The 26,822-nt window shown below is 31.8% G+C and overlaps 1 protein-coding gene across 1 annotated transcript in view; it reads left to right on the forward strand.

Annotated features, from left to right (window-relative positions):
* Window positions 1–23,918, forward strand: part of TBCA (tubulin folding cofactor A) — a 57,292-nt gene extending 33,374 nt beyond the window's left edge. The window contains exons 2-4 of the mRNA XM_016118912.2: window positions 13,762–13,867; window positions 21,179–21,265; window positions 23,254–23,918. Coding sequence (XP_015974398.1) covers window positions 13,762–13,867; window positions 21,179–21,265; window positions 23,254–23,334 — 274 coding nt within the window. The 3' untranslated portion in view covers window positions 23,335–23,918. The remainder of the gene's footprint in view (window positions 1–13,761; window positions 13,868–21,178; window positions 21,266–23,253) is intronic.
* The last annotated feature ends 2,904 nt before the right edge of the window (window positions 23,919–26,822 follow it).

Raw genomic sequence — 26,822 nt, forward strand, 5'->3', positions numbered from 1 at the left:
ACTTGAAAGTAATATTTAAGCAGTTAAAGATTTAGAACATTGGCTTGAGTTTAAAAAAATACTTTGTATGTGGTAAAGTACAAAATAAGTATACATTGATTGTGGGTCCTTTAACATGTATGTCTATACTTTTAGATAGGATTATAGTATTAAAATTATTTCTGAGTCTTAGATTTTTCAGAATGGAAATTATTATCAGTTAATGATTATTTCGTCAATCGTCTATACATAGGGCTTAATATCAGTAATATAAAAACAAAAAAAAGTTTGTACATTTTTCTTCTTGAACTGTTTTGATCTAATGAACAAACCTTAATACAACAAAAACCACATAAACACATTACATTTCAAAGTGCCTCTGTATAATGCTAATAACTGCAAAAGTCATGAATTCTTCTCTGGATCCTTGAGCTCTAAAAGTAAAAAATCCCAGATTCAGCTCCCAAATATTCTCATAAGTAATTTCAAGAAAACTTGAGTTAATATATCACCAAGAACAATTACTATATAAAATATTGTTAAATTGGGCTTATTTTATAATTTGATAAAATTCAGATATCTTAACAGGTGCTAACTTTTATTATCTAAGAAGCTACAGTCATCAATCAGCTAAAGTTACTTCCATCACATACTTTCTTTGCCTATTTTAATTATATAATGTATATTAGTTTGGAATATATGGCCTATTTTAGTTATAATAAATATTAGTTTGGAATCCATCGTCTATCTAAATGTTTTAGGCAAACTAAACTATTTAACAGACTAGAATGATGATGTTGGATATTCCTCTTCTAATACTCTAGTTTATAAGAGTTCTTCAGATGCTGCTTTAAATCCCTGTTGGATCTAGGTTATGTATAACAGTTTTAGAAGTAAAATCATGAATAAAATAGTGCAGATGGCATTCATCCAATGTAATACCATTTATCTACCATGTTTTTAGGTTTTTCTTTTAATGCATCTAAGAGTGAATTGGCTGGTTTTTGTTTTTAGTAGCTGCTTCACACTCTTGGCTCATGTTGAGCTTGCAGACAATTTAGCTCTTTTTTCCTGAACTCCTCACAAGCCTGGCTACTTTATCTAGTACTTATGTGGTTCTACTGTTGTCAGTTCAAATTGGAAAAAAGGGTATTAGAATAGGATGATGATCTCAGTTTTTAACTTGCTTTATTTAACTGCTGGTGGGATGTCTAAATAGAGATGTTAAAAAGACACTGAGATACAGGTCTGGACAGAGGATAAAAAGTCAAATGTACAGAGAGCTTTGTGATTTTAGGTAGTAATTAAAACTGTCAGAGTATTTTGTATGGAGATGAAGCAGCTGTGGAAGGTACTATTGCTTTCTCATAGAAACTCAGGCAGAAGCTGTTCACGCTAGTGTCCTTAGCCCTTTCATTAGTACATGCTTTTCAATCTCACTGACATCTCAAAACCTTTAAGGGATAGTTTAGAGGATTAATGAAATAATCAGTTTTACATTTGTGTTTTGTGAGTTATTCCTAAGATTTATTAGTTTTATTTCTAAAATTCACAATATTGCAAGAAAAAAAACAGTGGTATTGATTTTGAGTTTGGCATGCATTATTTTAGCAGTTTACAAAACATGTTTTCTGTGATTTATTAAAGCATATATTCTGCGTGAGCAGTGAATATAACTTGAACCATCTCCAGTTTAGGAGATTAATTAATTAATGGGTAGTGGGAGATAAGGTAACAAATACCATCAAATTAGACGCTTAATTTCTTTCATTTTAGGATACACAAGAGATTGATAACATGTTGCTTCCAGTGGGGGCAGTAAACATATCTGAGAGGCATACACTCTGATAGGTGCTGATAGGAGACACATTTTCAGTCCTCAAGGCATCTACTTTCAAGTGTGGAAGTAAATAAAATTGTAACCTATTGTGATAAATTCTGTGATGGAGATAAATATGCTGTGAAGTTCCATGGGAAGGAAGAGCCATGGCAGCAGCTTGGAGAGTGGTAGGGTAGGGGTTAGAGTGGTCCTTCTGGAAGACAAGGACACTAGAGTTAAGTTTTGAAGAATGAGTTTGATAGGAAAAAGGATGAGGAGGGAGAGAAGGCATTCCACTCAGAGCAAGCAACATTTCCAACCGCATCTCATTTTGTGTGTTTGTGCGTAGCACTTTTTTTGTTATATTTTATTTTATTATCACAGGATACTGTAGCAGATTCTTCCTTAGTTTTGCTATCCCCCAAAATCTTCACTATAATAATTGGTTGAGATTTGGGAATAGTGAAAAATCTCACTTTATAGTGACCACAAGAGAATTAATAGAGAAATGAGTAAAATTCACTGAATTTTAACAACATATTTTACTGTATAGACCATAAGCACAAAATCCACCAATTCTGGTGTCAGTCTTCAGTTCTTCCTCACTAAGGAACTAGTGAGAATTCTTAATTGAGGTGGCTAAGCAATTAGCTTCTAATTTGCAATCCTCTTGGATTTTCCCAAATGAATCTCTCCCCCTGCCACCTCCACCCCCACCCTGCCGCATCCTGGTATTTTTGTCCTAACATACTTTTGTAAAGATATTTTTTCTGTGTGTCTGGGGTCTTATTACTAAATTCTTAGTCTCCAAAAGCCTAAAATTCACTCCAGGTGGTCTTTTTATTCTGATTTCTATAGATTGCTGTCTCCTGATAGGTTTAGCAGAAAAACTTGTTGCCTACTTTACCTGTTAAATAGCTTCTTTTCCTCTCTTGATTACTTTTTTCCTTTTCACTGAGAAAATATGGATTTTAAATCCATTTGACAAGAGGTTACTGAGTTTCAAATTCTAAATGGATACATTTCCCCCGGTACCATATTGTTTTCTCTATAGCATCGTTGAACATTTTATCCCCCTACCCTCATGATCATTTATAGACATTAATGTTTACTTAATGCCCACTTTCCTATAAGTTACAGTTTAAGGGCATTGCTATGTTACTGTCTGTCTGTCTAGATTTTTGTTTAAGTTTATTTGAGCCAAACTGATGACATATTCCAGGGAGTAAGATCTCAGATACTCTAAAGAATAACAGTTTTGCAGCTTCTTTTATGCATTTGAGATTACATAAGGAAGATTACTTGAAAATGGGAGAAAGCAGAGTGGGAATTTGATTAAAGGAAGGTTAAGGTGATGTGCTTTCTTAAGAGTAGTTATGCGTATCCAAGGGTATTAGTTCTGACATCACAAAGGTGTGTTAACCTAGATAGATACACAAGAACAGTGGACAGGGCTTATTTTAAAACCTCTCACTAAAGAAGATACAGGCCTGCGGTGTGACTGCCCACTATGACCTGCCCATTTAGGAATTTATGATCAGATCACCCTGCGAAGTTACTTTCCATAGAACCCCATTTTTTTTTTTTTTTTTTTTTTTTGTACACTGTTCTTCCTTTTGGTCATCAGTCAATCCTTTGACCAACTTTTTGATCAGATACCATGGTCTCACAGCACTAGGAAGGCTCATTTCTAGGAAGTCTCACTATCAACATCATCTTATTGACCATTGGAGATGGGGAAATACTGTAACTGGGATCTGAGTTGAGGCCACATTATCCTCGGAAGGGAGCAGATAAGTAAGTGGAAGGCACTCAGGTCTTATGGCATTTGTTGTGGAAGAAAAAAAAACTGGATCATTGTAAGCTATTATGATCTGAGTTTTACCTTCTATCCCATTTTTCTGTATTTAGCATCTAGTATAACATTTACATAAGCTATGAAAAGAATATTAACGTCTTACACATTTTTGGTAATTGTAAACAGTTGGACTATATAGAAAAACTCAAAGAACAAGGATAACTGCTATTATGACTAATATCATTGGCAGACAGATAAACATAATTAAATAAAATGGATTCTGAGTTCAGTATCAGTCCATAGGTATACAGACCTTGTTGATGTTTGGGATAGCTGTCTACTGTTGTCAGCTGCTTCTCATTTCAGAGGAGATATTTTACTATTTAATATTTAGCATCCAATATACTATATGTTATAGACATACTTTATAAATTGGAAATATATAGATAGAAGGTAATATTTATTATGGAAATTAACCTCCAATAAACACCATGATTATTAAAAACAAGCAAAAAATTTTTAAGTTTTACACTAGTTTTTAGTGTGAAAGAGCCTTTTCTGTACAACATTTACAAGGAATATTTCTAAATACAGTGGAAACAAAATTGGGTATTATATAGCAAATTTCCTCTTTACTTCATGTTTATTTGTCTATAAGTAAAAGATGAGGTTTCTCAATTTCTAAGTGATTTATCAATTTAGAATGAATTAGTCCAAAGTAAGTAAGCATTATTTTAGCACCTGCAGAATAGTCTTCTGCTTTTAATGACTATCTCTTCAGATGCTTTTAGCTTCAAAGTAATAGAAAAACCATATGTGGCTTAAACTTTGGGGATGTTTATCATCTCATACAGTAAGATATCTGGAGGATACTATTAGAGTTGGTTAATTCAGTGTTTAATACCATTATCAAAGATTCATGTTCTCTGACATCCCAAAGTGACCTGTCTGTTTAGGCTGGATCTCCTCAAGATCTCAAGGCAGCTGCCACAAGTGGCCGATGTCACACACAAGTGACAATGCCCAGGGGGAAAAAAAAGAGAATTATACCTGCTTATGTCACCTGTAGGAAGAATGACAACCTTCTCAGAAGCCCCCAGCAGATGGCCCTTTTCTAGTTTTGGCCAGAATTGGATCACTTAACACATGCCTAATCTATCATTTGGCAAAGGGATTAAGATTATTATAATTGGCTTCTTCTTTTGAGGAATAATCATAATCAAAATTAAATCCTCTTGGCAAGTAAGAAGTGGCTATTGTGTAGGTAACTAATAATGCCTGCTGCAATTGATTGTATTTTAATGTTTTTTGTGTGTCCAGGTGTTTGAGAATTACTTTAAAAAATAAAAAATGTATCAGTAGTGGCTAAGAATGTAAACTTTGGAATCAAAGAGTTCTTTGGCTCTGAGAACTTGGACAAGCTCCATGAATTTAAATTTAGTTATTACTAAAATGGGACTCATAGTTTAGAATATTTTATAGGGTTGTTTTGAGGATTGAATGGCAATCTGTGTATTATGCTTTGGTGTAGTATTTGGCCCATAGTAAGTGGTCAGTATGTGTTAACTGCTTTTGCCTAAGTCTTTTACATATCATGTTTCATGGGATGCCAATATTGTAACTATCTCTTGAGTTGTAACTGTAGATTAAGGTTCACCACAATACTAGGACTTAAAACAGAGGGATTTAATACAGGGAATTGATTACTCAGGTGGTAGTATAATTTTTATGAAATGCTAAAGTTTCATTGACTGACCAGGATCATCTCAAATTTTTATTGGGAAAAAAATTTGTAGACATACCTTAGCTTTTAAACAAACTGTAGAAATAAATCGAATATTTCAAAGATGTATTTTTTGCTCATAGTTCTATTCAAAAAGTTGAAAAAGAATTCATAGGTTATAATTATATTTTATTTTAAATATACTATGTAGAATAGGATTACATTTCTTTCTCGGTGGGTCCTATGCCGCTCAAAAGAAATTATTATTATAAGTTCAGGTGTAAGGGGTATGTTTCCTGGAGTTTCTAATTGTCTTTCATTTTTTATTACTGAGATAAAAGAAATAAATAAATGACTTCTACTCATTGTATCTGTTCTTTAGAATCTATTCCATTCCTCTTCTTAAAGACTCCACACTAAGATTCTCATTTAGACTGATTATTTTCCAGCTTTACAGCACAGTTTTAATCCATGGATTTCTTTTTTCCTTCATTAGAGGGTTGCATTATATTAACAGTGGTTTCTTTTTTTGATTTTTCTCTTCAGTTTGTTGGAGTACAATCTTAAATTCCTTAGGAAGGGGAAATAGTGGGTAAACTTTTGAATTTTTTTGTAACTAAAAAAAATTCCCATGGCTCATGACTTCTTTCATCAGTTATCCACATGACTTACTGCCTTTTTCAGATCTGAACTATATTCTTTAACATATCCTTTCTCAAAGAGGCTTTCTCAGACTATTATTTTAAATTGCAAATCCCCATAATACCAATCTTTCTTCACTGCTTTTTTATAGTACTGTATCACAATCTCACTTGTTGTATATTTTGTTTGTTTATTGTCCTTATTTCCCCATTAATAAGTGTCATGGAGCAGAGAGACTTTTGTAATTTTGTTTATTGCTATATCCTTGGAAAAATAAAATCATGTCTGGCACATAGTGAGTGAGCTAGTGAATTTTACCATCACTATTATAGTTACAAATCCAGTTTATAAGTAATTTTCTCTCAGAACTTTTTAAGGGATTGCTCTGTCATCTTCAGTATCTAGTGTTATTAACATGAACTATATCAATCTGATTTGTTTTCCTTTTATAGGCAACCTATTTCTTCTCTTTTTGAAAGCTTCAGTTTTCTTGGAAATTCTCAACAATACACATAGTTATGGGATTTTTTTCACTGATTCTCATTGGCACTCAGAAAGCCCTTTTCAATTAAGATTGTTTTTTTCCAGCTCTGGGAAATTTAATTTAAAATAAAAATTTTTCTCTACTTTTTTTTCTGTACTATCTACAACTCCTATTGGTTATCAGATTTACCTTCTCTTCCCTTGATATTCCATTTTCCTTATTTTTCTCTTTTTAATTTTATATCTGTTTAAATATTGATGTTCTTATTAATATTTAAACTGAAATCTGACATACTATTTCCTTTGTCTAAAATGAAATGCCAAGTAGTGGGCTAAAATAGGGTAGAGTGTTTTAATATTTGTATTTTGTATATTACTAATAATAATGTAAAGATGGTTTATCACATCAGTAGTAAAAAGGGGTATTTATCAGTAAATGATCATTGGCTTACTAGAAAAGGATTCACTCTAATTTCCCATCAGGCACTATATATTTTAAATATTATTTAATAAAATATTACCTATCCACAAAATTTATAAGTAGAGATGTTCAACACGGTATTATTTATAATATGGGGATAGCCTGAATGTCTGATAGGATAATACATCAATAAGCTTTCATATTGGTACTATAAAATATAGCCACTAACATTAAATGTTTTCAGAGAACATTTAATGACATTGGAAATGATATATTATCTTTATTGCTTATTTTTATTTATATATAAAAATATAAATTTTTACACATACATGTTTAAAGAAAAAGACTAGTGGAAAATATTCAATGTTAATAAGGTCTATAATCACTTATGTGAAACCCTTGGGCACATCTGTGTTTCTGAATTCCAGATTTTTTAGATTTTGGAACAGTAATGTATGTGTTTATATAATAGTATCTAGAGAAGTACTATTTAGTCAAGCACTTATATTTCTGCAGTGGAACATGTGACTATTCATATTTAGTAAGATACATAAAGTCTGTAGTTTCATATCATTTGAGGTCACATTTTGCTGCTAAATGAGTTTGGGCCAAACTTAAATTTTTCTGGTTTTTTACTTTTTTTGGATTTCAGAATTATGTACATTTTGGGCAATGAGATTATGAATGATTTTTAAAATTTTGTTCTTTATAATTTTCATATAGTCCTATATTTATAGAAACATAATGTTACAGATAAAGTTTTAGTAACAAATTTTAAAACTGTGTATACTAGAGTTAAATTTTCTTATTAAATCTTAGCCTTCCCTAAAGAAGGGGAAAAAAGTCAAATTCACCCAAAGATATTCATTCATTAATTTAGCAAATACTTATCCAATAATTACTATTTTAATAAATATAACCTGATAAATTGTCAGAGAAATTGGTATTTCAAATCATGATATAATACCATTTCACACTCTTCTTATTGTCAGAAATGTAATGATTTTGACAATTCCAGTTATTCACCATGATGCCAAGAAGAAACAGGAAATTTCATATACAGCAGGTTTGGTATCAATTGATGTAACCACTTTGGAAAACAATTTGATAATATCTAGTGAAGCCGAAATTGTGTATATACTCTATAAAACCTGTTTTGCATCATGTGACTTGTCAGTACATTGATTTTATACTGTTTGAGAGTGGAACTACTTTCTTTTACCACATATTACCCTGTCATTTTATTCACTGATTTTAAATACTGGAATTACTGAGTTCTAATTGATTTGGGGGGGAGGGTAGAGGGTCAGTACATTTGCTGTTCAGTAACTTCCTACCTGAACCTTTTCACAAAATACGGCATTTTTAAACGAAAACTGCTTCTATTTTTATATTCCGATAAGCCATGAAAATATTCAGCACCTTTTTTTTTGTCAGATGTGATATGTAACTGGCCATAGAATCCGATTTCTTTTCATTGTATAACTTTCTCAAAAATCACAAATTCTTATATGTTAAGTTTTACAAATCTTTTTTGTTCAACTTGAGAATTATTTTATATATCTCTTTAAATTGACAGTGTTAAAAGGCAGTAGTGAAATTTTAGACTCAACTTTGTATTCATTCAACAAATGTTGAGTGCCTACTACATATCAGTAATACAGTAGGCAGTCAACCTAATCCTGTCTTCTAGAAACTTAAGACTGGCTTCAGTGTAGTGTGATAAATGCTACGATAGTAAAGTAGGGGTTGGATAGAGTTAAGTAGAGGTCTGGCAAGTCAAAGGTCAGCAACACTTTTTTTGTAAAAGACCAGATAATATATATTTTAGGCTTTATAGTTCTGTCACAGCTACTCATCTCTGCTGTCATTGCGTGAAAGGAGCCAGAGATGATACATAAATGTATTACTGTGGCTGTGTTCCAACAAAAATTTATTTATGGACACTGAAATTTGAATTCCATTTTTACTTGTCACAAAATATTTTTTAATTTTTTTAGCCATTTAAACATGAAAACTTTTTATAGCGCTCAGAGTATACAACAACGCATGGCTCATCAAATTTGGCTCAGTGGTCATAGTTTACGAACCCGTGTGCTAAGTCTTTGAATTACAGGATGTTATTGAATGTGCTTCTTTCTGACTGCCTATTCAATCCCAGCTATTTTCATGTACTAGGGGAATTTAGTAACCTATCAGGTTTAGGAAGATTGAAAGTTTCATTGCTAATCCTAATGGTTTCTGAGCATTCCTGATATTCTGAAAAATAATTGCAATTCTGTAAAGATAATTTTAAAAAACAATATTGAAACTGATGCATTGATGATATGCAAGTTACTTCAGCACAGATTACAAATTTAGTTGCTCACAGGGGTCAAGTATAAGGCCTGAGTATTTTAGAAACAGGGAGTTGTGTGAATTAGGGCAAAGCACATACCTCCTCTAAAACAGTCATCAGTTGTTACTTAGCTCCATCCAGTAGTGAGAGTGCAGCTCCAGTGTTCTCTGATGAAAACAGCCAAGAGAAGCCAGAAATCCAGACGTTTATGTTAAATCTTCCAGTCGTTTAGTAACAAATCTGGTTGTTTTTTGTTATTTCTTTTTAACATTGTGAATTCAATAACACTATCTTTAGGTGTCATTTAAAGCAGTCTGGCAACTTGCCATGTTCCTTTAAAAGGAACTTTTAAAGAAATATTTGTAATGATATATGTTAATGATTTTATTTTGAAATTTTATATCTGGAAGGATAAATATTTTTGTCTTAATACTAAAAATTATCGTTAAAGTAGTTTTAATTTATAAGTCAAATGAAGATTTTTATATGTAGTGTTCACATGTTTTACTTAGTTCAGGTTTAAATGTATCTAGTCCTGGCAACTTTCCCTGGAAGCCGACTTTGTAGTCACACGCTTTTTTTTCCTTTTTGTTAACAGCTTTATTGAGATACAGTTCACATACCATACAAATCACTCATTTAAAGTCTACAATTCATTTGTTTTTAGTGTATTCAAGAAGTTGTGCAACTGTCACAATCAGTTTTAAAACATTTTTTATCATCCCCAAAAGACACCTCAAACACTTTAGCTATTACCCTCCCATTCCCCACATCCTCCCCAGTGCTAGGCAACCACTAATCTACTTTCTATCTATAGATTTGTCTACTCTGGATATATCCTGTAAATAGAATCATACAATATGTGGCATTTTATTTCTGGCCACTTTCACTTAGCATAATGTTTTCAAGGTTCATCCATGTTGTACCATAAACCAGTACTTCATTTCTATTATCAGATATTTAATTGTAGAGATATGCCATATTTGTCCATTGATCAGCTGATGGGCTTTTGAGTTGTTCCCACATTTTACCTTGCATATGCATAATGCCACTATGAAATTCTTATACAAGTTTCCATATGGATATATGTTTTCATTTCTCTTGGGAATATACTTAGAGAATTACTGAGATATATCATTAACTCTATATTTAACTTTTTGAGGAATGGCTAAACTTTCATAGCAGCTGCACCAATTACATTCCCACCAGCAGTGTTTGATGGTTTCACTTCATCCATATCCTTGTCAAACAACACTTTTTATTGTCTGATTTTATTATTATTATTATTATTATAGACATTCTAATGGGCGTAAAGTGGTATCTCACTGTGGTTTTGATTTGCATTTCCCTGATGACTAATGATGTTGAGCATCTCTTCATGTGTCTATTGGGCACTTATATATCTTTGGAGAAATGTCTATGGAGGTCCTTTGCCCATTGTTTAAATTGGGTCCTTTTTTTTATGGAGTTATAAGAGTTCTTTATATATTCTGGATACAAGTTCCTTATTCATTATATGATTTGCAAATATTTTTACCATTCCGTAGTTCTCTTTTCACTTTCCTGATAGTGATTTTTGAAACAGAAAAGTTTATGATTTTGATGAAGGACAACTTAGCTATTTTATTCTTCTATTTCTTATGCTTTTAGTTTCATATCTAAAAGGTAATTGCCAAATCCAAGGTCACCAAGATTTCCCAAGTCCAAGATCATCAATATTTACCTCTATGTTTTCTTCCAAGAGTTTTATAATTTTAGCTTTTTAGTCTTTGATCCATTTTGAGTTAATTTTTATATATGGTGGGGGGGTGGAAATTACAGGCCTTTAACCTCAAAAATCAAGCCAAAGGTAAAATGTCTGAAAATACTAATAAATAAATACATAAGTGGCAGGAGATATGTGAAACAAGAACGCTAAAATATTAATTGTTATGGCCAGGTGATGAGTACATGAGATTTGTTATACTATTTTTTCTACATTTTTGTTTCAAAATATTCATAATGTTTTTCTAAATATCAATTTGTTATAGCTTCTTAATACCATTAATTGTATTTGCTTATCATCTGTAATCCTTAGAATGGTTTGGTGTTGGACTGTTAGTTATTAGATGGCCTTAAGTACAGATTGGTTATAAATTATAAAAATCTCATTTACAATAAGAAAAATGTTAAAATTAAGATAAATTAAGCTGAAATTTTTTATCCCAAGGTCTTTACATTCTTGATTTGCCCAAAACTTTTATTTTATTTAGAAATTTATGAATAGTATGTTCAGATGTACAAATTTGTATAAAGTTTACAAATTTCTACAGTGTATTTCTCAAACTTGTATTAAGGAGCAGCTGTTCTGGAAAATACTGAAAGGGAAAAAGTTCTTTTTTGCTTCAAGTAAGCTTGCAATTGAACAAAGTTATACTGATTTTCTTAGTCTAAAAGACTTCTCAGGACTTTTTAATAGGCACATATATATCATAAATCTTTAATATTTGGCAGGCAGTGTTTTTAAAGCTTATTTGACCACTAGTGTACCATGGAAAAGTTTGGAAAACACTGGACTACATATTTTAAGTCAGATTATGTCATATGTGTACAGTTAGGTAGTAATGTTATCATTTGATTATTATTATCCAGTGATCGTCATTTCTTAAAATTTCTTCTCATATCTGTTCTTTTTTATTGCTCTTTTTTATTTTCCTTTTATATATTCATTTGTCTTACTAGTAAAAGTTACCAGATTTTGAGTTACTGTTTCTCTGTGGGTTTGTAAGACTAATGGAAAATATGTACAATTAACTATGCCTTTAAAATATAATAAATCATGACTTATTTGTACTTATTTTAACATAATATTTGTAAGACTTGCAAAGGAGAGCAGTGTTTAGACAATTTAAACTATTAGATGTATTTAGATATTTTTCTAATTGAATTTTGCTTTATTATAGAAGATATTTTAAATCTAACTAAAGGAATAACCAGCAGACTTTAAAAGCATTCAGAATTGTGCCATTTAGAGATAATCATTAGCATATAACTTTTTTGATAAAAATAATATTTATACATAGGGGAAAACCCCTCAGACTTTATTTAAAGAAAGGCAGAAAATGAAAGCTTCCCAATTTGCCTCCCAGGTAACCCTACGACCCAAAATCATTAAGGCTTTTCTCCTCAGGTAACCACAAATAGTTTCTCAGGTGTTCTTTGTTATTTGTATTGTGAGTATCCTTTGTTTGTTTATATTCATGGGAACATAAAATTTATACCTATTTTGCACTTTGTTTTTTTTCACTTCGAGATAGTTTAGGTTGAGTGTTCGAAGGTAACATTCTACTGTAAATACTGTTAACATTTTGTCATATGTCCTGTCTGTGTCAGTAACGCAAGATCATGAGAGACAGGTTGAGCCTTTCATGCACACCTCAAAATTCCAACTGGAACATTTTATTGTTTTAATGTTTAGTATGTAGTTTATTTGGCAATTTAAATCTAGACTTAAAATTTGACTTAAAAGTCTTCTAGGTAGATTTTTTTTAGAAATCCAAAATTATACTAAGTCCTATTAGACTATGAAAATTAAGTCATGTTTTGAAATCCACTTAAGAATCTTCATTGCAAATCATTAGACAAAAGCTATGCTCTAATATGACTTTTAAATTCCATTCTAGCAATATTATGTCTAGAAGTAAGCAAGCCAGATGGAGAAAGTTGCTTTTAATATGTATGGACTATGAGAACTTTTTCTTCATTTTAGAAAATGTGTGTAAAGAATGTTAGTGTTTTCCTGGACTGTACTTTTATATTAAAATTTTTATTAACCAGAATTAGGGAAGATTGAACTATTATGGTTAATTGAATTTTTGTTATCTGAGGAATAATCAGTAGAACTTGGTATTTCTCTATTTCTTATTTTTGGAGATCTTCCTGATCTTCTTCAATACCTTTTCCTGCTTTAGTAAATAAATATTTGTTTCTTTCCACTATTTGTCCGTGCAAGAACCATATCTAAATTATCTATCCCAATCCATCACACAAGGAAGGTCAGGCATAAAATTACATGTACAATGAATATTTGTCAAACAATTTAGTTGTTGAAAATCAAATCTTTTTTTGTTTTGGATTTGGCGTACAATATACTGATTTTTTTTTACCGGTAAGCTGGGCTTTTGCCATTATGTTGTTTTAAGTACATGTATAAAAGTTTGGAAAATGTATCAAAAAAAAAAAAAAAGAAAAGCAAGACAAATGTTAGTATATAATAATTTTGAGTGTTGTTTTTATATTTTAAATACAGTTACAATGAAATATGTTTTAATTTAAAATTTAAGAATTGCATGCTTTGATAGATTATACTTGCTTTAAGCAGGTATAGGTAGGGCTTAAGAGCATGAGAATCATACTTATATCAATGGCTAAAGTATTTTTTTTCTTTTCCCTCTCCTCCTCATCTAGTACATATACTTCAGTATTTTAAGTGTGTTTTATATTTATATAGTTTATTTCTCATGATCTGTTTGCTAGAAAAAAAAGTTAATTCTCTGAAACATTTTTGATTTATTTATAGGTTGGCCAAAGAAAAAATGATGTATGAAAAAGAAGCAAAACAACAAGAAGAAAAGATTGAAAAAATGAAAGCTGAAGATGGTGAAAATTATGCCATTAAAAAGCAGGTAAAATATATCTTAAATAATAATAGCTGGCATTTACAGAATACTTTAATAACTAATGTGTTAACAGCCCTCTGAGAAAGTCCTATCATTTACTTCTTTACTATTATAACCTTTATTTAAAAATGAGGAAATTGAAACATAGGTTAAATAACTTGCCCAGGGTCACACAAATGCAAGTCATCAGACAGGTTAAATAGTGACAGTTCTCTGGGGAAGAGGCTCTGGCAGAGCTCCAAACCCATTCTGCCCCCTCCAGCAGTGCTAGGCTTTCGATTTTCACAGATACAGTAGGTGTGAGGCCACTGGCTTTCAAGGCTACCGCAGAGCTGTAGGTGGGGGTGGGGTTGTAATTAAGTCAAGTTAAAACACCATAAAGCTCATCAAGTTTTTACTGAATTCAAGCTCTTTTTCTGAGTAAACATTCTTCATCTTGTTGTAAATGGCGGCATAGCTGGGATTTGAACATGGGCATTCTGGCTCTGAAATTTGTACCCTTAATCATTAAGCCATACAGCCTCTCCAGTTTTAAGTATTAAATGTAAAAATGACCTAATCTTATATTTAATATGTATTTATATTCACAATATTCATCACATTCACAATGTGATGGCCACCAAAATAAATATATAACTGTTTATAGATATATACCTATATAAATAATCAGTAGCTACTTCTAATGATCTTCATGACAAATTTCAGTGTTCTTAGCATTGCAAACAAAGCTTTTCTTGATTTTGGTACCTGCTTATCTCTCCAACCTCATCTCTTGCCAGTCCCTACCTGGACCTCTTAGGTTCTGCCTTTTAGTTTTCTGAACATGTCCTTTCTCCTTTGCTTCTGAGATATTGCACATGTCTGGGATTCTCTTCCTACTTCTCCTGTGTACCCTCTTCTTATCAATTCCTATTTATCCTTTAAACCTCCCCTACACTCCACCTCAGTGTTGAGTTAGGTGCCCCTCTTCTGTGCTCTCATAACACCTTATTTATTCCCAGTGTAGCATTTATTTACTCTTTGCTGACACTTGTTTCATAATTCCTTAAGAAAACAGAGGCTCAGGGGAACTTCCTCATATTCCCACCATAAAATCTATCAACCTACCTGCATCTGTACCCATATATACTACCTTCCTTCTTGTTAGAGTGTATTATGTGCTTTAGCCTTTATTATAACCATTAGTGACATTATTCTCACTTCTTTGTCTTCATTTTACATAACCCCAACAGCATTTGACACAAGTGACACTCTCTCTTGGAAACACTTTTTTATACTGGCATCTTTGATAGAAAAGTCTCCTGGTTTTCCTTCTGTTTCACTGCTGTTATTCCTCACTTTCCTTTGCTGAAACTCTCCTCCTCTCCGCTCCCCTGCCCCACACACCTGCCTACTAATTCCACCTTCTGCGCACGCACACACACACACACACTTTTTAAATCTGTAAGAGTTCTATCTACAATTCCTCTCTAGGTAATCTCATACCCTCCTATAACTTCAAGTACCATTTTTATGCCCATTTATTTATTCACTCAGCAAATACTTCTTGAACTCCTGCTACTTGTCAAATACTGTTCCAGGTACTCTTTTAGTCATGGATTAAAAACAACAGAACAAAGAAAAATCCTCCAAATCCCTGCTTACTTGGCATTCATTCTAGTACTAGTATCTCCCAAATTTATATCTCTGGGACTGACCACTCCAGGTTATGTATATTCAGCTAATCACCTGCTTCGCATATCCTCTTGGGTTCCAAAATAAAAATCTTGGTCTTCCCTTAACCCAACCCACTCCCCTAAAACAAAAAGCTATTCCTTCTCTTGTTTTCCTCTTCTTAGTAAATGGTTACTTCCACTCATCCAGATTCCCAAGCTAAAAATTTACTGAGGCTCTTCGTGATATTTCTCTTTCTAATAAGCACATCTAATATCACTAAGACCTGTTTCTTATTCTATTTTTTACCTCTCCTGTCACTATCCTAGTCTAGTTTCCTATCATCTCTTGCTTGTACTATTGCAAAAGCCTCCTAACTAACATGCCTCTTTGTGTCTCGACGCCATCCATTCCTTCCCCACCACAACAGCCAGGTTGATTTCTTCAAAATGAACATCAGATCACTTGCTCCTTTACTTAAAATCCAATGTCCAGAGTAAGCTTATACAGATATATCTCATGGCTTATTTTTTAAATCAGTTTTATGACCTCTTAATGGTTTTCATCATGTAACTTAACGTTACAAATGGTAATAGTGCACACTTAATTCAAATTTAATTTGGCAAAATTAAAGTGAATTTTTCTGTAGGTAGTTGCTTTCTGCAGTGCAAAAGGAATACAATGGCACCTGAAACATCATCTTCCCCTGACTGTCTAGGAAGAGATTCTTCTTTTCTTGAGCTTCTAGGAGAGCCTGCTTTCTACTATATTTGGTATATCAGAGAACATTTTTGTGTCCGATATTCATAAATTAGGGGAGGCTTTGTAAACAGATAGTAGATATAGTGCGGCCCCCAATATGATGACCTTTATGAACTAACTGTTCTTTATAAGAATTTACATATGAATTTTAACTTTTTGATTCTTAAAATTATGATGGTTAAATGTTTTTTCATATATACTTCCAGTGTCTAGTGGAATCATCTGGGCCTATAGAGTTCTTTTTCAGGAACTTTTTAATTACTAACTTCTCAATTTCTTTAATGATTATAGAACTATTCAATTTACCAGGTGTATTTTAATGGTTTGCAGTTTTTAAGGAATTGGTCCATTTATTCTAAGTTGTTGAATTCATGAGCATTATAAATAGTATTACAAAATTCTTTATAGTATTTCTTTTTTCTCTTTTTAATAGTTGCAAGATCTTTAGTGGTATCCTCCGTTTTGTTACTGATATTGGTGATTTGTGCCTTCTCACTTTACCTTTGTCAGTCTTACAGAGGTTTATCTTTTTTCCCCCCTCAAAAAACCCAGCTCTTTTTCATTGATTTTTTTTCTTGTTTTCCAGTTTTTAATTTCATTCTTTTCTGATCTTATTGTTTCCTTTTCTGCTTGTTCCAGGTTTGTTTTACTCCTCTTTTTCTAGGTTCCTGAACTAAGAACTTAGATTTTTAATTTGGATTTTCTATCCTAAATGTAAGCATTTAATACCATAAATTTCCCTCTCAGTACTGCTTTAGTTGAACCCTGTAAATTTGATGTGTTATATTTTCATTTTCATTTATCTGTATATTTCTCTGTTTACTTTGAGACTTGTTGACCCATGAGTTATTTAGAAATGTGCTGTTTAATTTCCAAGAGTTTAAAGATTTTCCTGTTGTCTTTCACTTATTTTCATTTTGTTTTGTTTGTTTTGTTTTTGTTGTTTTTAGACTTAGTATATTGTGTACTGCTGTGAATGTTTCACGTTTTTGTGTTTTCTTTTCTTAGGTAGAATATTCTATAAATGTTAATTAGATCTTGTTAGTTGATGGTGCTGATTTTTTTCCTGGTATTTCTGTCAGTAGCTAAGAAGGGGATATTGAAATCCCCAAATATATTTGTGGATTTGTCTGTCTTTCCTTTTAGATTTATCATGTTTTGTTTTATTTATTTTGAAGCTTTCCAGTTATCCAATATTAATAGTGCCACTCCTTATTTTAAAGTTTGTATGATATATCTTTTTCCATAGTTTCATTTTTAATCTATCTATTTTATTATGTTTGAGGTGAGTTTCTTGTAGACAGCAAAAATTTGGGTCCTATCTGTGAATGTCTGTCTTTTAGCTAATGAATTTAGACCATTTATATTTAAAGCAATTACTGCTATATTAGGGTTTAAGGGCCCAGATTATTTTTGACTCATGGAATTCTTCTTACATCCTTAACCATTCAGCAATAACCACAGATACAAGTCAAATGAATTTTTTTCTTCTTTTGTCTGTCTGTCTGTCTGTCTATATGTCTACCTACCTACCCACCCTGCCTAACCTATATAACCTACCTAACCTACCTAACCTCCTAACCTACCTACCTACCTACCTACCTACTTACCTACCTATCTATTCTATTTAAAGGGTTTCTCAAAAGTGAACATTTCAAGAAGCCCACGTAGAAGCTGCGAGGCTTCTTAAGACTTAGCCTCATCATAAATCCCAGAATCTCACCTGTTCTACATTTCAGTGGTCACACAGGGCCAACCTAAATTTAATATGGAAAGTGACTGCATAAGAGCCGAAATTCCAGGAGAGTGATCATTGAGGGTCATCTTGATAATTGGCTGCCACTACCACTAATTCATAAGCTAGATTTGAAATCAGAGAGTCAAAGGCTGTGACTCAGACCCTGTCAACTAGCTAAGCACTTTGGAGCTCAACTTTCTTATTTGCAAATTGAGACTGGACTAAATAACTGCTTATATCCCTTCTGATTCTGTGATTCTCCACCTGTCTCTCAGTCAGAGTATCTCTATTGAGGTATAGTTAACAGTTTAAAATTGTGTATATTTAAGATGTCCATCCTGATGATTTAATATATGTGTTCATTGTGAAATATTCACCAGTCAAAATACTTAACAAATTCATCACCTCACATAAGTTGCCATTTTCTTCCTTTCTTTCTCAAGTGGATTTCTTGACATATTTATTAGCACATTACTATTTTACCGCTGTGTAAAAGGACAGATTTAACCATTGTTCCCTTAACCTCTGAACTTCTTTAGACTCAGTTTGGCGAAATAATGCAGTTACCATTGGTTCCAGAAGCAGACATTATCCAATAATGTGTCTATAGATTATTATAGGTATAACCAGCCTTGAGTGAATGAACGGGATCATTAAAGAAGCTAGAAACCTTATCCCAATCAAGCAATACCAAAAGAACTGGACATTAGCTAGATCATTTTACAGAACTCTTCTTTCTGGAAAAAAATGAAGGTCTGCCAATTAGGGCTTTTCATTTTTGATTTATATGTGTTTGATTTTAACGAAAATTTATCAGACTTTAGTTTAATAGTTTATTCATTGTTGTAATCTGAGCCTTTCTAAGCCTCTACTAACTCATTTTACTTGAAAAACTTCCCCCCAAATCATAACTTGCTTCAAACACAAGAAGACATCAGTAGGATTGCATCCTGTTGTGTCCCCTAAGTTTCCTTGTACCTCCTAATCTGTGCCAAGATCCTGATTTAACCTCAGTCTTGTCATAGTCAAGCTTAGAATCAACTGACAGTTTATTCAGGTATTTTAAACAAAGGTATCATTTGAGTGACTCCCTCCCAAGGGCAGCACTTTGAAAGATAATATTCTTTTAGTGTAGTGAAAGTATTTTGAGGAATGTCTTTACTATATAATCATACCTTATGTACTGTCATGTTAATTTATTCCCGATGGTTATAATTTATTGTTTCAAGGTAAAGAATATGATTTATGGCCTATGCTTTATGGATTTCAAATCATAGTCATCACTGTACTGTATGCCTTTGGCTCCCCATGGCATGGTCTTGTAAAAGCAGTGTCAAATGTTGATTTTTATGTTTATGCTCCTTTACCAGATTGGATGACAGAGACCTTCTCTTTTTCATCTTTGTATCCCCTGTACCTGACATCCTGCAGATACATAGTAAGCTTATTGAATGAATCGAAGCCTGGCGTACAGAAGAGACTGGAGTTTTGCCCCACGTAGCTCAGAGTCCCATTTTGATAGACTACTTGAGGATTCTTGCTCTATAATGATATAATAATAATAATGAATAGAAGTTAATTTGGATAGCCTTGTTTAAAGTTTATTTCACTGACAACACTAAAGCTTTCAACAACAACAACAAAAAGCTTACAAGTATACATTTTAGCTTATCATGTGTTTGACCTAATTCTTTATATTCATTTTATCTTGGTTAATTCCTGTAGGCTATTCTAAAGGAACGTCCATAGGGGAGGAAATATGAATCACTTACTCAATGAAATAGGCCTGTCACTGATTTTTTTACACGTATTCAAACTTACCAGATACACAAAAATAGTTTAGTGGAAGTAATTAAATATCTAGGCATAACATGGTTAGCTGCAAAATAAAATCTTACATTTAGTATTAGTAAAAAAGTTACAAGTTTAGGAATAGATTTTCACCTAAGAAAATGTGGAAAGAGAGCATCCTTGTATGTTATAATTCTGATTTTGTTTACAGTGTATGCTATGACAGAAGTATTGGGGAAAGGAAGAAGGTACTGAGACTTAGTAAAATTTCTGTTAAAACATAGGATGATTACCATTAAATTCTTTCTTTTTTATTTTATATAGGCTAGGTAATAAAGGTTCTTAGTAAACGTTCAGATTTTATACCCATTTAACCAAAGGTATTTGGCCAGACATGAGTTTTTGGAAATAAATGTTTAAATGATCTCTGTGTCTCTTAATGAGAACAGTTTAAGGAAATAAAGATTCCTACTTACCTTAGAGAAAAACTTAATTTGTGTTCCAGCATCTGAAACTAAATTATTTACCCTCTATTTGATTGGGTTTCTCAGTCATTGATTTGATTTTTTCCCTCTTTTATGATTTGATATGTTACAGTCCAGTTTTGAATGATTTTAAGACCAGAAATATCCTCCAGAATAAATATTTCTGTGTTTAATTCTGTAGTGTCTGTTTTCGGGATGAATAGGCAGAAGTTCACATTCAGAGGGGTGCCAGGTTGGTAATTTGGCTCAAACTGCATGGGGAGAATAATCTCTCTCCTAAAATGAAGTACAAGGATAAGTAATAACTTTTTATGCATGATAAGCATCAAAAATATGAACCTGCTGGTCTTTGCTTTTCATTTTTCTTTACCTCTGTCTTTCAGTGAGAACCTCCCGCAGTGTGCACACGATGTGATCAATAACTCAATAACTTCTTTCATGCAGTAATTATCTCCATGTGATATTATCTGAACCCTGTTTTTCTTTATTACTCAAAAGATGCAGGAGATATTTATATAACCAGCTAACCAGCTGATCCCATTTTGGATAAAGGTGCTTTGTGACAGCAGGAGAAATCCTTTATTTTAAATAGCCTTTTAAAATAAATATTCTATGAAAAGCCTTTTCAGTTAATTTTTACTTAGTACAAGAAGGTGATTTACTAAAAAAGGTTTATATCTAAAACTTGTACTTTGTGTATTTTACAGTATGATAGTCATTCTTTCTAACTTCTAATAAACACAATTTAAATTAAAATATGTTGAACTGTTTTATGTAACCATAATTTTTTTCTGATTCCTCTAAATCACTCTAGATATTTCCAGAGGTATAAGCTACACACATTAAGTTCTACCATCTCTTCGTGTCTCACAGATATTCTCGTTATAGGCCGAGATCCTGCAAGAGTCCCGGATGATGATCCCAGATTGCCAGCGCAGGTTGGAAGCTGCATATACTGATCTTCTGCAGATATTAGTAAGTACTTTCCTGTCTTATGTTTAAAATTTTTTCAGTCTAATATATAGAATTTAAATATTTCACACTGAAAACTAGTTGGTGACAGATTTTGTTCACTTACCCTGTTTACCTGTATATTTTAAAATAACTAATGGAGCTTTAAGTCATGCCTCCAAAGTACTATGTCTAGTATGTTTATCTTTTATTTAAACTTAAGTTAATTAAATATATTTGCATTAATATGATAGGTATTCATAGTACTAATATTATCCAGCAATATATTGAGTTTCTTGGTTTCATATATAAAGATATTTTTGAACACATTAAAATGAGTAAATTGTTTATAATTTTAGAAGATCCAAATGTTTTAAATGAATTTGGGCCATTATAAACAGAATCTAGAATTCATTCAGATTCAAACCTAAATTAATTTGGCAGAGGAAAAAAATCCCTATAATACAGGCTTGTCCTCTCATTAACTTGGAGCTGGATAACACTGATATAGAGGTAAAAGCATAATACTATGTACAAGCCAATTGTTTTTGTTGCTTGATGATAATTTGATGAATTCTAACATTTACTAATCTCATATTTCTATTTCTTGAGCTAATATTAATTACTAGCTACACTGCTGTCTCCTGATTCATAGTTCTCTGTATAACAAAGATAATGTTAGGCTTTTTCAGGGTGATCATATGTATTCTTTGAAAGATAATGAGATTTATTTTCCCACAAAAATAAGTTAGAAGTAAACCTGTAGAAAGAGAGAAATGTGCACATTTTAATTTTGATACAGAACTCTATATTTTTATTTATAGGAATCATTTAAAAGCAGGATAACTTTTCTTGACAGCCAAAATGAAGCTGTGATTTTGAAATAAAAGATAGATGAAAACAAGAAATAATTACTCTATTAAAATACTATCTAAGACAGAAGCACCATTCGTATTTGCTGACAATTTAAGTGGTTTTTTTCTCTCATGAATCTAGTTGTTGAGAACGTAATAGAATTTGCTTGAAAAAAAATAATATTGTGTTTAGATGATGTACTTGTATCTAAAGATGTGCTCAGCAATATCTCTACCCTCAAAGAGCTTATATTTACTGACAGAGAACAAGACATGTTTAGGTATAATGCAGAAGTTTAAGAAATTCTTACCTATAGTCTGAGTTAAGCAAATTCTTGGTCTTTTTGCTTTAAGTTTTCATTTAAAAAAACACACTTTATTCCCTATGTTCTGTAACTGCTTGTATATCTCCATCTTTTATTGACCTAACATGAATTGCTGACCATAGATAGCTTCATTTATTTATTAAAAATCAAACAAAATTTCTTATGTATAACAACTTAGATGACACTATTTCATTTATCTGTTGCCATTATATTAGTAAAAATTTTGTGTATAAAGTATCAAGGAAAAACTCAGTCTTTAAACATCAGAAAAGGAAAGATGTTAGTATTTTGTTTCCTTATAGTAGGGTATATAATACTCATTAACAAGCAGGGAGTTCACTTTTCTAATTCAAAGATTGTACTTAACTTTGGTGTGACACCAGTAGTCGTCTTTGTCATTGCGAGTAGTTGGAGGATTATTTTGGTCTGAATTTTATCATATATGTAACATGTTAATAAGTCATTTTTTACTATTAGTCTACAATTAATAATCCTTTTGTATGGTGATATGTTGACAAAATAGGAATAAATTTAAAATTTTTTTTCTGAAGTTTTTATTTAATTACTTAGTGTCAAAGCTTTTGATGACCATGTTTTTCACTTATGGTATGAGAATACACAGTGAAACCAAATCAAACCTATTTCTTTTCCTTGTAAAGAAAGAACAAAACTGGAAAATATGTGGAATCACACTCTATTTAGATGAAGCTTGAGATCCTTTCTCTTTTAATTTTCGAGGTGTTTATATTGGTGGTTTGTAATATTTGAGTAAATAAAAAAAATACTGAAGTTTGCTAAGGATAAATGTACTCTTTATTATATTTCATTTCAGGAGAGTGAAAAAGAGTTGGAAGAAGCTGAGGAATATAAGGAAGCACGTTTAGTACTGGATTCAGTGAAGTTAGAAGCCTGAAGTTTTTCTGTACAGGTGTTTTTTGCATTAATCCTGGGATTCATTCCATAATTCATTATTTTTGACCACTGCTGTGTGTTCGAGTCATAGGAGAATGTGATTCTTTTTATGCAGTTGCAGATATTTTTCTTTGCCTAATTTAATGTGTCAAATAAATGAATTCGCCTAATAAAATTGTTTATTTTATACTTTTTTACAAAATATTTTTAATTAACCTTTTATGAAATAGACATTTTTGACAGAATTAAAATGTTAGATTCTATTTGAAGTCTAAATATTTTGCTTCATAAGCATGGTTTGAGTTGAAAATAGGATACCATTTTATTTTTTTAGATAAAAATCCAAATTTTGAGCAGTTTATTCTGAATAGGGTACAACCCCTTGGTAAGATAAGAAGAACCTTTCTATGAATAAGGCCTCACATGTTTATCCTTTCACAGTGAAGTCTAACATTTCTGTTACTATAACTAAAGGAAAACATTTAAATTTTTTTCCAGGAAGACAGATTTATACAGAAAATACCAACCATTTATATCTTCAAATAAGATTCTTATGAACAATAAAAAATTGAATTATATTTTAAAGGAATAATGGCTATTGCCATTTGTTTGATGGAAAATGTTTAATGGCTCTTTAAGATGGGAAAGTAACCTCTGATCTGTAGCTTTTGCTGATTTCTGTAATACAGATAACTACCACTGTGACTGATTTCAAACTACTAATGTGACATCACTGAATACAGAGTAGGAAATGTATAAGCCAGCTCTAGTATAACATTGGCCATAGCCAAACCTGTATTATATCTTGATTGACTGGGAAAGAGGATCGCATTTTCAGAAGGTATTTTTTCCACGCAATTATAAACCTACTTACCTAATCATTTGAGTTTATTTTCTAAAAATATATGACAACTCATTGAGTTTTCTTCTATTTCTGGAAATCGTGTATGGGCCTTATATCACCAGGCTGTCGTGAGCAGTGATCTAATCAACCAAATAGTAATAATAGCATTTAAACTTCAAAACTCATAATTGAAAAATAATAAAACTTGAATTTTTGCTACTGTAAAATACATATAGCATGATTGGTCTGATTTTGAAGGTTGCAAATTATCACTAGAAACCAAAACATTTATCGAATATGTCGAAAAGATTATAGAAAAAGAATACTATTCTTTTCTAATGTTATTTCTAAAGGCCACTGTTTTGTTTAAAGCACAGAATGTGTAATTTATAAAATAAAATTTTATATACAAGCAGAAAATTGCTTCAGAGAGTAACATACATCAGAAGCATTTCTAAATTGAAATTTCATCATCTTAAAAAAATATCACATGCCATTTTAAAAGTATTTTAGGTAGGGGGAGAAGAGTGAGGAACTAAAAACTATAATTACAATGTAAAACTTTATATAATGTAAAACTTCGTTCTAAGGTTCAATAGTAGAGATTTGGGTACCTGGAGAATTGAAACTTAATTTTGTGAATGGTATTAAGTACCAGAACAGGTTGGGTTTTTTTGTTCGTTTTGATGTATTTAATGTTCCAAATAGGAGATCATTTAAAGAAAGTATTTGACTTCTTTATGATATAAAATATCTCATTTCAGCCTTTTGCCAAATACATAAATATGTATATATTCATAACAAATCGTTTCCTGATCAATTAAAGCTTGAAGTGAACATACCATTCAATAAAAAAAAAAAGTATTGGTCACTAGAAATAAGAGAAAAGTAATAATGAAGGGAAATTTTTGCAGCCAGAACTTGAATCTTGCTTGCTGGAAAATATTTTTTGCCAAAACGCCTAAGAAAAGTCAGCAGCAAAGTAAGTGAAAAGAATTTATATTTCAACCAAATGTTTTTATACTAGATCTCTCTCCAGATACTGATAAGAAGCTTAACATTCTGTGAAGCCTTATTCCTGGGAAGTTTTGACATTCCACTTATGTTTTCATGGCCAAGAGATATACTAAATTAAGAACAATTGTAAGTGATTCAACATTAACTTGTTTTTAAGCTTTTATTTAAAATCTTACATCTGTGTAACAATAGACAGAAATTCCCCGAAGTAATATTGCCTTTTTCTCACTGCTGCCACCAACTGATCCCCAACCAATATATAGCAGTTGTTCAGTAAATATTTGTAGAATAAGTGAAAAGCAAGAACATCCCTAACCTCCGAAGTAAGAGAGAGAATGCTATGAAGTATTCCATCACATCAGAAACACTACAGAACTTTCAAACTATTTTGACCACAAACCACACTAAGAAACACACTTTTCATTGTGACCCAGTGCATACATATGAAGGTCTCTCTATATATAACAATAAGTATCCTTACTATGTACAATTACCCATATTTTTTGTTGTTTCATTTTTTAATAGTGATCATGACCACCTACAATTGAATTGTGAAAAACACTACCCTAATACAATGATATAAAATGATTCCATTTATAAAATTACTCTTCTGTCATGTATAGATTATATATATATATATATGTGTGTGTGTGTGTGTGTGTGTGTGTGTGTATATATATATATATATATATATATATAAAACCTCTTAGGTTTCAGAGCAGTCAGTGAATGTGTGCAAAGTAATACACATTGCAGGATAAAGTGTCATGGTAAAGTATAATCTTTTAACATTTGTTAGGGGTCCTTAGTCCTTGCACAGAATAATACAATGGCTTCCAATGAGTAAATGGGCAAAACAAAGACATACAAGTGACAGAATCGAGTAGTAAACCTAACTTTTCTATAATATTCTGTACAGCAAAGAGCACATTATTTCTAAGTAACAATGTACATAAATAAAGAAACAAATATAATATGTGAAATGAGTATAAAGTGACCAGATCCAAGCTGGTTTATTGCCATTAAGAGCATTTCCATTTTAACATTTTCACTTGGACATTCTTGGCTAATGGGGATTCAGTCCTAGTAAATCAAAGTACTCTCCCAAAGTCCTGGACAGGAGCTTTTCGACTGGGCTTTTGAGACATTTATATTTTGGAGGAGTATGAACATCTCATGAATTTCCTTTATCCTTTTGTACTTCCTTTTTCCTTTGTACAAAGTGGGTAAGTCATATAAACAGTTCCTTGGGAAAGAATGGGCTTTGTGGAGAGGCAGGGAAAAACACACTGCTAAAATAAGCACATGTTTATTTTATGAGTAAAGAAATCTGTTTAAAACAATATATTGTAATGTTCATTTAACATTTCTCAACTTTCTGGTCAGGAACATTCAAAGCCTAATATTTAAAAATTGTCTCTATGCCTATACCTGTGCACTGAATCACTTCCAAATTGAGCAGTCAAACCTGGTTAATCTAAATTACTTTGCAAACTTCATTACATTACTTGGCTTTTAAAAAGTCCTATCAAATTTAATAAGGACATATCCTACAGCTGGTTATCACTTAAATCTTATTATTTGGTCATTTAGATAAAACAAGGACAGATTAATCCTTTCTTTGGTGG

Source organism: Rousettus aegyptiacus, unplaced genomic scaffold (genome assembly GCF_014176215.1).
Source record: "Rousettus aegyptiacus isolate mRouAeg1 unplaced genomic scaffold, mRouAeg1.p scaffold_m13_p_8, whole genome shotgun sequence".
In the NCBI taxonomy this organism is placed as follows: Eukaryota; Metazoa; Chordata; class Mammalia; order Chiroptera; family Pteropodidae; genus Rousettus; species Rousettus aegyptiacus.